A 16,735-nucleotide genomic window follows, 5' to 3' on the forward strand; every position below is an offset into this window, starting at 1 on the left:
TCCCTGGAAACATTCAAGGCCAGGTTGGACGGGGCTGTGAGCAACCTGCTCTGGTTGAAGGTGTCCCTGCCCATGGCAGGGGTTGGACTGGATGAGCTTTGAAGGTCCCTTCCAACCCAAATCATTCGATGATTCCATGAACTTCTCTAGACCCCTGGCCAATGGAGCCAACACCAACCACGAAGCCCACCCAGAAGTGGTTCAATATTTGAGTTTCTCTAACAAGGTGAGCAGAAGCGAGGTGGCTGTCAGTCTCCTCTCCCAAGTAACAAGCGATGGGACGAGAGGGAACGGCCTCAAGCTGCGCCACGGCAGGTTTGGGTTGGGTATTAGGAAAAAATTCTTCACCAAAACGGTTGTCAGGCCCTGGCCCAGGCTGCCCAGGGCAGGGGCTGAGTCCCCATCCCTGGAGGGATTTGAAAGCCGGGGAGATGTGGTGCTGAGGGCCATGGTTTAGTGGTGGCCTTGGCAACGCTGGGTTAACGGTTGGGCTCAATGATCTTAAAGGTCTTTTCCAACCTAAACGATTCTCTGATTCTCTGATTCTAAGCATCTGTGAAACCATTAAATCTTCTCTCAATACTTAAGAGAAGGCGACCTACAGTAGGTGATCACAAGAGGTCAGTCACCTACAGGGGCTCAAGACCCAACATCCACATGGATACCCAGCAGCAGAATCCAGGTTAACCCGATTGACTTCCATGATCCTCATGACTTGCTTAGAGGCACTGCAAGAAATGTAAATAAAGACATGAATAGAACAGAATATTTCAACTGGAAGGGACCAACCGAGTTGCTCTTCGACCATCCATGCTCATTAGGAGAAATCCACGGTGATGCCAAGCATCAGCAGATGAGGATCTCAATGGGAGAGTGAGAGTGCTGGGTTTTTGTCATGATACGGGTGGGAAAGACCCCGGCTACGTTGATATCACGGGACAACACAAGACAAAAAGACGTTGAATTTGGGAGCTTGGCTTTGTGCGCAGCCCCTGTGCAACGCGCAATCTGCTTGCAGCGTGGGAAAGCGATGGAGAAAGACGCGTGACCTGGAAAGTGATTTCCCGCAGAGAGCTCTTGGTTTTAATTACAGTCCAGAGCCCCTTCCCATCCCGCCTCCCATGCTGCAGATGAAGCTGCCCATCTCCCCCCAGCCCTGATGGTTCCAATTAGCATCCTTCCCAGCATCATGCCTGACAAGGGTTTTGTTTTTTTTTTAGGATCTCGCGGAACCAGCAGAAGAGTACGAAGCCGGAGGGCTGCCTGGTAATTGTTAAACCAAAAACCTTCGGAGCAACTCAGCTGTGATGGATTCAGCTGTTTGAAATGGGCTGCCTGAAGGCTCTTGAGTGGAAAAAAAGAGTTTGAGCCCCAGCCCTGCCCACTTGGATGCTGGACTATTCCGTGTCCTGAGGACAGGAATCCTTTTATTGGGCAAGGTGTGTCCAACAGAAGGTGAAAATGGGAAGCGAGAGGACACGGGAGAGCAAGGCAAACATACGCTGCACCTAGCAGCAACACCATATCGACCTTCTTCCACGCTGTTGTGGAGGCCAAAGCCACAGGAGTTTGGAGCAGGTCTATGTAAAAGCCCTCGAGGTGGCCCTGGAAGCCCACGCCGTGGGCTGGTGGTGCACCCCTGGCAGCGGGTCAAGGCTGTGGTCAAAGCGTCATCCGTTCAAGGTCACCACCTTGGATCTCGCTGGGTTCGTTCGATAAGCTGGAACCTCACGTCTGCTGAAAAATAACCCAGTGACCTCCTCTGCAAGGCTTACGGGGGAGGAGGGAAGAAAGAAATGAGCACGGCGAGCGAAACAGCGGGGATGTGGCTGTTCTGCTACAGGCAGCAAACAAGAGAGGAAAAAAAAAAAATCTCCCTTTCAATAATACCTACAATTTCCTCAAACGTTCCCTTCCCCAGGCTGGCAGCATCCCCGTAGCAACGAGGGGGACTCCTCTGAGCTTGCTCCGAGGGCAGGCAGAGCCCGTGCCAGATCTCCCGGCCACCGGAGCCAGAAGGGACCTCGGTCCCCCGACCTCCTGCTCTGCTCGCTGGCTGCACGCACGGACGCTTGCACAAAACACCCCGCGGATAAAACACCGGGAAGAAAAGGATTTGCAGTGGAATGCCGTGGCCTGGGTATGGGATGATGTCCCCGCAGCGCTGGGGACCGGCAGGGTAGAAGGCTTCTGGACCGTCCTCTTCGCCCTTCAGTGATGGGAGGGACGATGCAGCTATTTAGGGCTGAGCTAGATGAGTGTAGCAGCAGCCAGGGAGCAAATTCCAGGCTTCAACAAATTCCTCCTATTTTTTTGTTCCTGTAGTGGAGCAAAAACTTCATCGAATGGTTTGGGTTGGGAGGGACCTTCCAAGATCATCTAGTCCAGTCCCCTGCCATGGGCAGGGACATCTCCCACTACATCACGTTGCTCAGAGCCCCATCCGACCTTGAACACTTACAATGATGGAGCAGCCACAGCTTCTCCGGGCAACCTGGGCCAGTGTCTCACCACCCTCAGCGTAAAAAATTTCTTCCTTGTGTCCCACCTAAACCCACCCTCTTTCAGTTTAAAACCATTGCCCTTTGTCCTGGTAAAACGTCTCTCTCCATCTTTCTTATCAGCCCCTTTTAAGTATTGAAAGGCTGCAATAAGGTCTCCCTGGAGCCTTCTCTTCTCCAGGTTGAACAATTCCAGCTCCTACAGCCTTTCTCCATACCAAAGGTGTTCCAGCCCTCTGACCTTCACCCAGAAGAAGCTCCTGACTCCCAGCCTTTACTTCAAGAGTCAGGACCACATATCAGAAAGGAGCAGGTCGATACGGCCGTAGAGAACCCAGCACATCCTTTGGGAAACTCTTCCCATGGTTTGTTATTTCAGCATTAAATATTGACCAAGCTTTATGGACTTAACCCATAAAAACATTAAGCCACGGGTGGCCGTGTTCCAACCTCGGGATATTGGCAGTACCAAGACGCCCATTCCCAGATGAACACGCCACGGCGGTGTAAAGGACACCAAATGCTGTTTCAGAACAAGTCCTTCCACGGTAGAGACGCAGAGGAGAAGGCTGCGCTTGCAGAGGTCACCTCGGCTGCTTGCAGGGGGTTTTCTAGACCTCGGGAGCAGCGCAGAAACGTTCAGTCCTCCGGTACCAGCAGATGGAGAAGGCAACAAGGAGCAGAGCTTATTTCTTGCCGCTTTCAGAAATGCCAAAGTGGTGTTCCTGGAGCTACGTGGGTTTTATACGTACCCTCCAGCCTCTTCCTCTGCGGGAAGGCCTCAGCGCTTGGCTTCATCAGCTGGAAGGGGACAAGAGGCACCCGAGCTGCCCGCTCCAGCAGCGATGGTCACATCCCTCCTCTGTCCGAGCTGCCCATGCCAATGCATCGAAATACCCCTTCTCCGACCTCAAAGTTTGGCAGGTTGTGGTTTTTAAGAGATGGCAACCCAGAAGAAAGCCCATCCTACAAACCCTGCCCGAGCCTGCGCTGAGGCCAGGTCCACGCGAGGGCTCACAGGAACCACTGGCAGCTTTCTGTCCTGGGTGAAGTGCTCCTAAATCGAGGAGAACCACTTGTTTTTGGCACAGGGATGCAGCAGGCTTGTGCTCCCCTTCCCACCACGTAGCCGGTGTGATGTTGACCCAACCGCAGGAGAAGAGTTCCTCAACACCCAAGCCCCGAGATGCAGCATCCTCATGAACTGAGCTGCCACCAGGCATGGAGATGTCATCCAACGGGGAAAATCCAACCTTCGGGTGAAGAAACGCTCTGAATTTCATGCGTTACGCTACTGCCGGAGGCAAGACGCTGGGAAGGAAGGTCTTTGGGATCTGCTCGATGCTGCAGCCCTGCTGAACGGCTTTGGGAAGCAACCCCACGTCCTTCCTCGGTTTCTCTTCGCGGCGGAGGTTTGTTTTGGAGGAGGGCTGAGAATCCCTGCAGGGACCTGGAAAATCCCCGTGCAGCAGATGCTACAGAGACTTATGTCATTGATCCACCTGCGCTCCAAACCCGAGCACAGCAAGTCTTCCCAATGCCTTCAGAAAAAGGATATAAATTGAGAGAATTGCGAACAAAATTGTGGTTTTGTTCACATCAGGCACAGCGGAACAGCTCCCCAGACACTCAAAACACACATTTTCTAGGTTTGAGCCATCTTTTAAATTGCAGAGCTGCTTTTTTTGGGCTCTTGCAGTCAGAAAATGGCTGCTGCCTGCAGCAGGGAGAAGAGTTTGTGTTTTAAAGCCGTGTGTTTACCTGCAGATGCCCCGCTCTGCCCCAGACACCCGACAGGACCGATTACCATCACGCCTCAACCCCAGACAGCTCGGCCGCGTCCCGGGGATCGGTTTGTAAGGGAATACCCCTCAGCTATTTCAGTTCAGCTACACTTAATCCAGGAAGATTTAAATGCTTCATTTTATCTTCTTCAATATCACGCCAGGCTTCAGAATCGGGGGGAGACCTGCGAGAACAGTGAGAAATAACTTGGGCGCAATTTCACGGTAGATGGGACTTCGGTAGAGACCCCCTGTTCTCAGAGTCCTGCGTGGTGGTCCAAGGCAAGCTCTCCCGATGGTCAGAGAAGGTCCACCTGCTTGTCCTTCAAGCCTCCGCTTGCCACCGCTCCCTGGTGAAGCAGGGGTAGAGATGCTGCCCGCTGGCGGCACAGCTAAATCGTCCATGGGCGACGGCACGAGCTCCTCCGAGCCAGGTCCTCTCTGCTCCCCGCAAAGCCTTCTCCAAGGATTTTGAGCAATGGGATGACTCTGCACGGACCAATAACCACAGACACTTTCAGACAGCGTAGAAAAACCCAGTGACCTGGCATAAAACCCAGCCGACGCGCCGGCTGCAGCCGGCTCAGAGATTTCACAGCTGTCATGTTATGCTTTGTAGAAAAGTTACCGTTTTAAGACAAAGTCTAGGACAAGACAGCATAAGCAAGAAATTCCTGCTGGGAAGAGCTCTACCTTTGCTGAGCACCGAGACAAACCTGCTATTGAGATCCTGAAGATGAGCAGATGCCGGCTCACCGAGTTGAGACGACACAGCAGTGTTTCCTACCGCGGCCTCCGGAGCCGGATCCAGCTGCTAAACCCATCTCACTATGGCAGCGTAAGGCAACTCCGGCGAGACCCAAGCGCTGGGCAACAGCACGTTCCCTGCGGATGCAGGGGCCGACGGCATCCCCGACCCGCACACGTGTGATGGGACCGGCCCCAACTTGGTCCACTGCTGCACCGAGGACACGAGGAACGGATTCGGAGCAGCCTCTGCCGTCTCCTACCAAACCAGATGCTCTGGTTCCTAAATCCTCCATCACCGCAGGGTGTGGGGCACCTCTGAGTGCAAACTCCACTGAGATCAGTTGACCTCCCTTTTAAGACCAGACAAGTTCAAGAGGGAAACTCTTAGCCAGAAACCTTGTTGAAATGACTATAAGACTTCACGTTATGAAACTTGGAGCAGGAGGTTCTACCAGAGCTCCCTTCCAGCCTTGGTTCTTCTGGGAAACAAAACCAAGCACTGGAAAAACATCCTTTAAAATTGTCCTACCAAGGAGACTTCAACCCTGTCTCTGGTTGAAGGCGATTACTCAACCTGCCCCGCACCACCCCGTTTTCTAGATCCACCCCCTCCCCAGCCTCACAAATAATCCCCGTCCGTTTCCTCCTTTTGATGCAAACGAAGTATTTCCAGTTGTCATCTCCAACACACCACGTGATGCCCAGATCCATCCTCATCTCAGGGTTGTGGCTCAGAAACACCAACTGCCCCAAGCAGAGGTGACCCCGAATAATTGCCCCCCACCCCGATATTGCACATATCGGCCCCATCTCAGGGTCCCTCCTTGGTTGCCCGTGGACAGCAGGGCTCAGATGCAGCCCTGGGTGCTGAGAGGTCCAAGGTGGGAGCTCCAACACCCTTAAGTCCTGCAAGTGCTTGAGCAGCAGCCAGCAGGTCTGGCCTTGCCAAAATCAGTCCTCTAAGGTCATCCCATCCCTGGAAACATTCAAGGTCAGGTTGGACAAGATCAGGAGCAACCTGATCTGGTTGAAGATGTCCCTGCCAATTGCAGGGGGGGTTGGACTAGCTGACCTTTAGAGGTCCCTTCCAACCCAAACCATTCGATGATTCAACGGTCCCTACAGCAAAGGGCTGAAGCAGTGCTCTTCATCGAGGAAGACTGAAATAAAGCAGTTTGACTCTCACCTCCCATGGCTAGCGTTCATACGCCCACCAGCTCAAAGCCATCACTTTGGTAGCCAGCCACCGCAGCATCAGAGACGTCGCTGAAAGCAGGGCTGGAGGTGTCTTGAAAGATCACGTAAGTTCAAGATCTGGCTCACTAGCAGTCAAAATTTCACCTCTGCTCACCCAGGGCACCCATGCTGGTATACATTTTAATGCTTACAAGCAAAAGATGAAGGTAAAATAAAATAAAAAAAAAAAACAACTTCTTTCACAGGGTCACTGAGAGCCAGCAACTGTCTGACCTCCAGCGAGTGGCTTCCTATTCGTGCCTCGGCTATAAAGAGGCATGGCACTCGCTGCCTCCTTCTGCAGGAGTTTTCATGTCTTCAGATATTTTAAGCCCCACGAGAAATGCCTGGTTCGTCTGCGCTGTAATGCTCCTCGTCTGAAGCAGCTTTCCTAAGTTTTAAGACTCAGACAGGTACGGAAATAAGTATATTGTCTAGAAATACATATTTTTTTTGCTTGTGCTCGTGGTCAGAAAGCAACACTAAAACACAGAGATACCCTGAATGCTGAGAAGCTCGAGGTGCAAACGCCTGAACTGGCTCTGCCCTTTGCAGCTGCTATCGCCGCAATCAAAAATCAATTTTTAATTTGCACAGCTCATGTTCGGCTTTATCTGTCCCGGGCCGGAGAGCATCAGCCACTTCTGGAGATGAAATCTCTGCATCCCTGGAAGCTTTCCTGCAGATCGGCATAAGCAAGCCTTGCTTCATCTGTGCTTCGCTATAGAAATCAGAGCTGGGTAAAACCCCCAGGGTTTTTGGCCATCCCCAGGGCCGTGGAGCGAACAACCCCATCCCATCATCCCTGGCCGTTGCTTCCAGCAACTCCCCTTGCAACCCACAGCCTCTCCCCTTCCCTTGAGTCCGCTGCAGCAAACACCGTCCCATTTCTGGTGGGAATAAGGTGGTTTTTGCAGCCGGACCTCCCTCGCGGCGAGAGCTTTGGGTTGGAGGGGGTGAGGTAACCTCTCCGTTGGGAAATCGCTCCCTTAACGGCTCCCGCTGACCTTGAGGCCTCAGCGAAGCTTTCCAGCGTGCTCAGAGGGGAAGGTCAAGGAGGGAACGTGATTTTTTTCCAGCCAGGACATGAGGATCAAGTGACTTTGGTGTGCTTCCACTGCAGCGGGACGTTTGGCTGGGCTGAAGGGACAGGACCGTTGTGTCACCTCCAGGGATGCAGGTGGAAACCGTCCACTGAGTAGGAATATCTGCTCCCTCTAGTGGTATCTGTTTTTTTAATTTTTATTTTATTTTTAAAGCTAGGACACCTGGTATGGGCTCCGTGCCAGCCCCCGGCAAGGCCAAGGCCATGAATTGCCAGGGCTGAAAGGACGCGCGGCCATCCAGCAGCCACGAGCAAATCCACCCCATGGTTGGCTTGCTCTCCTCCACCAGCAGAAGGTTTCCACGGGTTAAGCCTTTCTATTTGAGACCCCAGGTGCAGTCCTCCCTCCTCCCACCTTACCCAGCAGCTCTGCATCCCGTAACACGCCTGCCTAGCCCAAGCACTGCAAAAGGAGAGAGAACGTGTGGGTGGGGGACAGGACGGATTAGCGACCTGCAGCGTCCACGCTAGCTTCTGCGGTCCAGCGCGCGAGTGCTACGGGGAATGGACCTTCCCCCGGGAAGCCACTGATCCTGCAGCAAAGCCCAGGGAGACTAAAACTCACTCACTTGATGCCTGTTAACCCTTGACGCTGCTTCGGGAACAAGCTCCTGCTTCACCAACCCTCTCCTGGGCCGCATCCAGAGCAGCGTGGGCAGCGGGGCGAGGGAGAGGATTCTGCCCCTCTGCTCCCATGTCCTGAGACCCCCCTGCAGCCCTGCCTCCAGCTCGGGGGTCCCCAGCACCAGACAGACATGGAGCTGTTGGAGCGGGGCCAGGGGAGGCCACGGAAATGGTCCGAGGGCTGGAACCCCTCTGCTCTGGAGAAAGGCTGGGAGAGTTGGGCTTGTGCAGCCTGGAGAAGAGAAGGCTGCGGGGAGACCTTCTTGTGGCCTGTCAGTGCTTAAAGGGGGCTGGTAAGGAAGATGGGGACAGACTTTTTAGCAGGGCCTGGACTGATAGGACAAGGGGGAATGGTTTTCAACTCAAAGAGGGGAGATTCAGACGAGATCTAAGGAAGAAATGTTTTACGCTGAGGGTGGTGAGACACTGGCCCAGGTTGCCCAGAGAGGTGGGAGATGCCCCATCCCTGCAAACATTCAAGGCCAGGTTGGACGGGGCTGTGAGCACCCTGATCTGGTTGAAGATGTCCCTGCCCATGGCAGGGGGTTGGACTGGATGACCTTCAAAGGTCCCTTCCCACCCAAACCAGTCGATGATTCCATGACCTGCTACAGGCAGCAACCTACTGTACCCTGCTCCTAGCTCGTGGCCTCAAGTCACATCGTCCTTCAGAGACTGCTTGTGCAGGCTGCATCTGGCAACACCAAATCTCCAATCTAAACCTACCCTCTTTTAGTTTAAAACCATTACCCCTTGTCCTATCAAAGGTCAGGGCTCGGTATTTTTGGGGATGGGCAAGCAAAGACTGGCTTAAATAGCCAGCAGCGTACCCTGCACAGACCCAGCTAGACCTGGCCACCGTGGGCAGCCGTGTCCGCCACCCAGCACCCTTGTCATCGAACATCAAAACTATCTCCCTCTCCAAACAGCACCTGCCTTGCGAGGAAAGATCCCCGTGCTCCGCGAGTTTATCAGAGGATCTTCCAAAAGCTTGGGGAGATTAAGCCTACCCTGGCGGGCAAGGCCGCGTCGGAGGTCCCACATGAAAGCACTCGCTGAGCTGGGAGCTCCCGTTCCCGTCCTGCGTGGCCATGAGATCACCCGGCCGCGGTTTCTGCGCGCCAGCTGGAAGGACGCAGAACTAGTTGCGAGCAGAAATTGCGGGGCGGGTTGCTCGCCGGTGACACTGCTCGGTTATTAACATCCTAAGAGGCATCGGTTGAAGAGAATATAAATACATGAAGTAACGAACCGCCCGATTTGCAGCTTGCGAGCCATCAAAGCATGAAACACAGGGCGCAGAGCAGGCGTCTCAGTACGTTGTCCATATGCAGCTGGACCTTAGAAACTGAGCGCTCGCTCACTGTTCGGTTTGAAGCTTCTCCTTTACAAGAGGAATCACCTCTGCCAGGAGCTCCGCAGAGCAGCGGGACAACCCATGGCTGCAGCATGAATCACGCTGCCTTATGAGGGAGATCTAATCCAGGGAAACCATTTAAAACCACGCCACTCTCTAAACCCATGTATTTCAGAGGACAAGGAATTCTTCCTCTAAGGTACCTTTCCAGAGGCAACATCTAAGTTGCCCCTAAGAAGGAGAAACGCCTTTCACGTGCGCTTATACCTCTTCCTCCTATAATTGTTTTACGGAGGAGCAAACCCACCCTGAGACTTGGTGCACAGCCCCATGAGCAATCTAGCTGGAGGAGCCGTCCGTAAAATACCTCTACGCAACAGAAATGAAGAGAAGGGCTCTGCCCTCTGCTCTTCCACAGCGCTGGGAGACTAGCAGGGTATCTGAACTTGCAATTTTTATTGCATCAACCCACCACCGAGCTCGGCCGCACGCGCCTGTGATGTGCCGGCAGAGCCAGCCTTGCTTTTACCTTTCCGTTTCTTCTTTTACTATGGCATACTGGGTGGACTGACGGCTCGACCGCTGCTCCTGCACCTTCTCGCTGCCCTCCAGCTCTTGCTCCAGGGAGGAGCTGGTGCTGCCCTCCCTGCTGACATTGCTGCTCCTCCCGGGGCTGTTCTCCGTGGAAGCCCTCGGCGACTCCGTGTTCTGCTTCAGGGTCTGCAGCTTGGCCAGAGGGATGATATCGCAGTTCTGCGGCCGGTGCCACACCGTCCTCTGCGTGGTGGCATTGTAGTAGTAGAAACGGGAGGTGTTGGGGTCGAAGAGCTCCCACCATTGGTTTTCATTCGTGCGTTTGATCCGCACCCCGGCGGGAGGGTCCCACACGCACTCCCCCGTGATGAGGTTGGCGTACATGCGCTCCCGGGTTCGAGGCTCGATGATTTCCACCCATTCCAGCCTGAAGGAAAACAGAGAGAGAGGGAGACTTCAACTAGATGATCTTTAAAGGTCCCTTCCAACCCAAACCATTCTACGATTCTACGATTCAATGCTTGCAGCAAGCGCTCGCGGCGTCGGCAGGACGGAGGAGAAGAGCGGCTTGGGTGAGAACATCGTCTCTTTCTTCCTCCCCCATCGACGCCGAGTCCCACAGAACTATTTACACAAAACAGAGCATTTGCGAAGGGCTGCAAACCGCTCCCCGCTTTTCGGCTCCCAGGGGAATCCAACAAGTCTGCAAGCCAGCTAAAACACGCGCCTGGGTTACAGCACCCCAGCATTCGCCCCGGCTCACGGCTTCCACCCCGAGCCCTCTGCGTTTTGAACCCTTCGCGGCACAGACCCGGCGGCTGCAGCGCGCTCGGCGCGACGTCGGCAGCGAAGGGCAGGGGGGAGGCGAGAGACCCGAGGGACAGAGCCCAACTGCAGGCACCAACCTGGCGATGAACTTCTTCTGCAAGACCACCCCGCAGCTCTGCGCTGCCGCCCAGACAACCAAGCCCGGCAGCATTTGTCCACGCAAGACTTGCAGACGATGGCTTCAACGCCCTTCAGCCCGGCTGGAGCAGCGCTGCTCCTTGGCATGAACGCCGGTGTGCCAGCGCTGGGCTCCTGCACAGCTCTGCCAACACCCCTTCCTTCCGTCTCTGCCAACACCCCTTCCGTCTGTCTCGATTTCAACACCGGGCAAAGACGCCAGCTCTCCGGCATGCGCGTCCCACCTCCGGCACCGTCCCCGAACCGCCCGCCTTGACACACCTCGCCTCAGCGATAACCACAGGCTGCATCGACACCGAAACCCAACGGTGGGAGGGATGGAGCCAGCGAGGACTGAACAGACCTGACCGTGTCCTGGGCTCCGCACGGGGGAGAAGAGGAGAGGAGAGGAGAGGAGAGGAGAGGAGAGGAGAGGAGAGGAGAGGAGAGGAGAGGAGAGGAGAGGAGAGGAGAGGAGAGGAGAGAAAAGAGAAGAGAAGAGAAGAGAAGAGAAGAGAAGAGAAGAGAAGAGAAGAGAAGAGAAGAGAAGAGAAGAGAAGAGAAGAGAAGAGAAGAGAAGAGATGAGGAGAAGGGAAGGGAAGGGAAGGGAAGGGAAGGGAAGGGAAGGGAAGGGAAGGGAAGGGAAGGGAAGGGAAGGGAAGGGAAGGGATGAGGAGAAGAGAAGAGAAGAGAAGAGAAGAGAAGAGAAGAGAAGAGAAGAGAAGAGAAGAGAAGAGAAGAGAAGAGAAGAGAAGAGAAGAGGTGTAGAATAGAATGGAATGGAATGGAATGGAATGGAATGGAATGGAATGGAATGGAATAGAATAGAATAGAATAGAATAGAATAGAATAGAATAGAATAGAATAGAATAGGATAGGATAGGATAGGATAGAATATTTTCAGTTGGAAAGGACCTACAGTGATCACCTAGTCCAACTGCCTGACCACTTCAGGGCTGACCAAAAGTTCAAGCGTGTTATTAAGGGCATTGTCCAAATGCCTCTGAAACACCGACAGGCTTGGGGCATCGACCGCCTCTCTCAGAAGCCCTGTTCCAGTGTTTGACCGTGCTCTCGGTACAGAAATGCTTCCTCATGTCCAGGCTACACCTCCCCTGGCGCAGCTTTGAACCATTCCCATGCGTCCTATCACTGGATCCCAGGGAGAAGAGCTCAGCTGCACGCTGCTCGGTGCCCGCCCCGTGCGCATTTATTGCATTAGGAGTTGGTCTCTGCATAGAGTACGGAGCTCATCGCCAAAATACGGAGCATTAAACGAGGTTTAACCTCCCTCCCACCGCCCCATCCCCTGCTGAGCTAAGGACCAGGCACCACCAGACCATCGCGGTGATCCAGCTCGCTCAGAAACACAGCGCAGGCGGGTATTGAAATCATAACGCAGTACACGGAGCTTAGAAATGCAAAAGAGGATTAAAAGAAGTCGTAATCCCAAAGAACAGACAATTTCACTGATTTTTCAGATTACCCCAAACACTGCAGGTGTCGCCTTTGGCTAATCCGGGGGATACCCGAGGCTTACAGGCAGCCACGTCTTATTCAAATTCCTCATTTTTGCGTGGGCTTATGTGAAAAGATACAAGAGATGTTCGTATTAACGAACATTTCTTCCTTGGAATTTGTCCTCGTTTGCATTTACAAGTCTGTTAAGAAAGGTATAGAAATAGATAAGGGAAAAAAAGAAAAAGCCCCCAGCGTGCTAAGCGAAGCTTATCAAGCAAGGTGGCATTTAAAACTGACACATTCAGTGAGTCAGACAAGTGACGGATCGCCTCTCCCCGCCTTTTGCCGGGAGCGAGTCCTTGTGGGATTTTTCAGAAATGTCCAATTTGCTCAAGCGAAGCAAGAAAAAAAGGCCTTGCTCCCGGGCAGCCGGAGACGCTGGCAGCCTGGCCCCAAGGCCTCTGGCTGGTCCAGCTCATCTTCCAACACGATTTAAACTGCTGGATTGATAAAAAGGAGCGGGCTTTTCAGGTGCCAGGGGTTCCCAGCTTTGCGCAAACTTATCTAAATGATGGAAACGTCTCCACCTCTTCTCGGCATAGAGAGAAAAAGTCGCAGTTAAGCTTTTCCTTGCAGAACAGGGAGTAAAAGCACTCAGAGAAGCGTAAATCTTCTACCACGCCTCGTCTCATTCTGCAAAGCTCAGACCTAACGAGCAGCCTTAATGCAGCACGACGGTACAGCTGGAGGCCACCTCAAGCTCCGCAGAGTTGAATATTTTCTCCAGGTTTCCACCGAAGGCTTTAACGCGGGTCTGAGCGCGATGCACCGGCCCCGCGTTTTCTCCACTGAAATGATTTTGGCCCTAGATTGACGTCAGCGCTTGGCTCCCTGTTTTAACGCTTCTCTTCGACCACCTTGGTTTAAAACAATCTCCACGGGGTTAAGGGCAGCTGCTTCAGCAGGGCTTTGGATCTTCCTACCAAGAAGATACTGGGCTGTCTGCATCAGGGAGGAATAAAAAGTCCTTCACCCAGGGTCCCTCCAGGGTGAAACGAGAGCTCAAGTGCTCCACAGTTATCATAGAATCACAGCAGGGTTTGGGTGGGAAGGGACCTTTGAAGCTCATCCAGCCCAACCCCTGCCATGGGCAGGGACATCTCAACCAGAGCAGGGTGCTCACAGCCCCGTCCAACCTGGCCTTGAATGTTTCCAGGGATGGGGCATCTCCCACCTCTCTGGGCAACCTGGGCCAGTGTCTCACCACCCTCAGCGTAAAACATTTCTTCCTTAGATCTCGTCTGAATCTCCCCTCTTTGAGTTGAAAACCATTCCCCCTTGTCCTATCAGTCCAGGCCCTGCTAAAAAGTCTGTCCCCATCTTCCTTACCAGCCCCCTTTAAGCACTGACAGGCCACAAGAAGGTCTCCCCGCAGCCTTCTCTTCTCCAGGCTGCACAACCCCAACTCTCCCAGCCTTTCTCCAGAGCAGAGGGGTTCCAGCCCTCGGACCATTTCCGTGGCCTCCCCTGGCCCCGCTCCAACAGCTCCATGTCCTTCTTGTACTGAGGACCCCAGAGCTGGACGCAGGGATCCAGGTGGGGACGCAGTACTCTAGGTGGGGGACGCAAAAGTAGGGAAGCAAAAATAGATTAGACTAGACTAGGATAGGACAGACTACACTAGGATAGACTAGACTAAATAGGGTAGGGTAGGGTAGGGTAGGGTAGGGTAGGGTAGGAGAGAAGAGAAAAGAGAAGGGAAGGGAAGGGAAGGGAAGGGAAGGGAAGGGAAGGGAAGGGAAAGGAAGGGAAGGGAAGGGAAGAGGAGAAGAGAAGAGAAGAGAAGAGAAGAGAAGAGAAGAGAAGAGAAGAGAAGAGAAGAGAAGAGAAGAGAAGAGAAGAGAAGAGAAGAGAGAAGAGAAGAAGAGAGAAGAGAAGAAATAGGATAGGATAGGATATAATAGACTAGATTAGACTAGACTAGAATAAATAGGGTAGGGTAGGGTAGGGTAGGGTAGGGTAGGGTACGGTAGAATAGAATCGAAGAGAAGAGAACAGAATAGCATAGAATAAATAGGATAGGATATAATATAATAGACTAGACTAGACTAGAATAAATAGGATAGGATAGGATAGGATAGGATAGGATCATAGAATCATAGAATTGTTAAGGTTGGAAAAGACCCTTAAGATCATCGAGTCCAACCGTTAACCTATTACTGCCAAGCCCACCACTAAACCATGTCCTCGAGCACCGCGTCTACCCGGCTTTTAAATATCTCCAGGATAGGATAGGATAGGATAAAAACAGCCCCATGGGGTTTGAAAAAGATGAAGCTCTGTTTGGACCCAACAGAACTGGATCATCATGGGCTATAAATCAGCCAGGTAAAAGCCTCCGGCACCTCCAAAGAAAAAGTTAGCATGTTAAGGAAACGTAGGACCTTTTGTCCTAGAGCTCTTAATTTCCTCTTGATTTTCACTGTGAATTATCAGCTTAATAACGCCGGGCAGTGTCTGGGCTACCGGTCCTCTCTCTCTGCGTCATTATTTTTCCTGCTGTTGGAGAAGAAGAAATCTAGCGTTCACATTTCTCCTTTCTCCCCAGTCTTTTAATTTACTGAGATAATTCATCAACTCAAGCGGCTCAATACGCTTCACCTTCGCAAAGCAGAGGATCAATAGCCAAGGGCCACCCTCCTCAGTCCTGCGCTGGGCAGCGGGAAGGGAGGACAACGAAAATCTCCCATCAGCTACACAAATCTGAGATTCATCTGCCTGAAAGTCAAAGAAAATCCACGCGTCGGGAGCGGCTGGACTTGTGGCACAGAGAGGGAAGCTGATGTACCCGTGTGATAGCAAATTTGGAGAAGAAAACCCGCAGGACTAGGAGACAGGGCTCCGATAAAGGCATGTCTTATTCCAAACCCTATCTTAAGTTTTGCAAAAAACCTCTCACGTTGCAATTTTTTTCCCCCAGAAGTGCAAACCTCAGGGCTAAAATTCCTGAGTATTTGCCCCAAAATAGGGTCCATGCACGGTATTTCCCAGGTGCAGGAGTGGGGATAACAGGCAGGTGTGCACCGTGCCGCTGCCGTAGGTTCAGCATAACTAATCCGGGTACCAGATGCAGTCTAGGCCCAGAATTACCATCATTATTTACTGCATCAGTCAAAAAACCTCCTTGATGGGTAGTAGAGAAGTCTGCTTCAAGCTCCGGTAGCCAAATAGACTCAGACCTATCTCACAGTGCAGTAATCTAAGCTTAAATAGCCCGTTGAGTACGGTCCAAGACAGTGCAGACCTTACTGCTGTTGGGTTAAAGTGATTTATAGCTGATGTGGGAGAGTGGAAGGTGCCCAGGGAGCCTCAGACTCATGGTGCCGGCTGGAAAACCTCCGCCTCATCGTAAAGGAAAGGCTCCAAAAAGCCCTGAGAGTCACACAAAATCCATTTTTTCCCTGCACTGACCGGCAAAGGAGCCCAGCTGATGCTCAGATTAGATTTCTGGAAATGCAAAGGCAGCTGAAATGAACCCTGGACTTAGTTTAACTTCGTAACTTTATTCAAAAGCCCGCAAGAATCAACTGAACTTCAAGTCGCAGACGCCTTATTTTGCTATTTAAGGAGAGGATCCTCACCCTGAGCTTGCCTAGGAAGGAGATTCGGCCCTACAGCGATGCTGCTGTCTATTCCCTCCTCCACCCCAGAGCAATACGGGATCGGAGACGCGGTGAGAAAGCCGGGAGAGAACAAATCCCCGCCTCGCCTCGTTGCTGTAGAAACCCTGCAAGGACATCCCGCTGTTCAGGTCCTCCGACTCATCTTTTCCGCTTGTTCCCACCACACGCCCCATGCGTTTCATTGTCGTAGCACCAGTTGCTGCGGATTTAATGCACGGCAATGCCATCTCCTCGGAAACCCTTCTTTATTTTTTTGGGTTGAACGTAGGGAATGCCGAAGGGATGCTCGGGGGATGCTGTCCGTCACCTCCCCGTGCAACGACCGCGGCTGTGGGCGCGCGTGGGATGATGAACCTCCCGTGCCTGTGAGGTTCAGGATGATGAACGATGGTTCCTAACAACAACCCCGAGGTGTGGGGGCCATCAGAGGGCTTACAGCGCTCGTCTTATGATATAAGTTGGGTTTTAATGAGCCGGAATTTGTATCATTAAGGTTAATGCGGTCTCAGAGAGCCACAGAGGCTCTTGGGCAACTTGGGTGTTGCTTGCTGAGCGACCCACTGCTCCATACCATCCACGCCTAGTCCAGACATCACTCCAGAAAGCCACTTCTGCATCCCTCCCGACACCACAGCAATTAGCGCCCTGAGCCAATCCGATTAGGAGAAGCTTAAATTTCAAAGCATTTTACACTTAAAATGACTTGGAATTTATTGGTAACTGCAGTCACAAGGGGAAAAATAGCCGAGCAAGC

At 52.8% G+C, this 16,735-nt stretch overlaps 1 protein-coding gene across 1 annotated transcript in view; it reads right to left on the reverse strand.

Annotated features, from left to right (window-relative positions):
* Window positions 1–10,870, reverse strand: part of ARHGAP39 (Rho GTPase activating protein 39) — a gene marked incomplete at both ends in the record, with an annotated part of 62,098 nt that extends 51,228 nt beyond the window's left edge. The window contains 2 exons of the mRNA XM_082315612.1: window positions 9,887–10,345; window positions 10,797–10,870. Coding sequence (XP_082171738.1) covers window positions 9,887–10,345; window positions 10,797–10,870 — 533 coding nt within the window. The remainder of the gene's footprint in view (window positions 1–9,886; window positions 10,346–10,796) is intronic.
* Window positions 10,871–16,735: the final 5,865 nt, after the last annotated feature.

The sequence above is a fragment of the Platalea leucorodia genome (genome assembly GCF_965183815.1).
Source record: "Platalea leucorodia genome assembly, chromosome: 1".
Lineage (NCBI taxonomy): Eukaryota > Metazoa > Chordata > Aves > Pelecaniformes > Threskiornithidae > Platalea > Platalea leucorodia.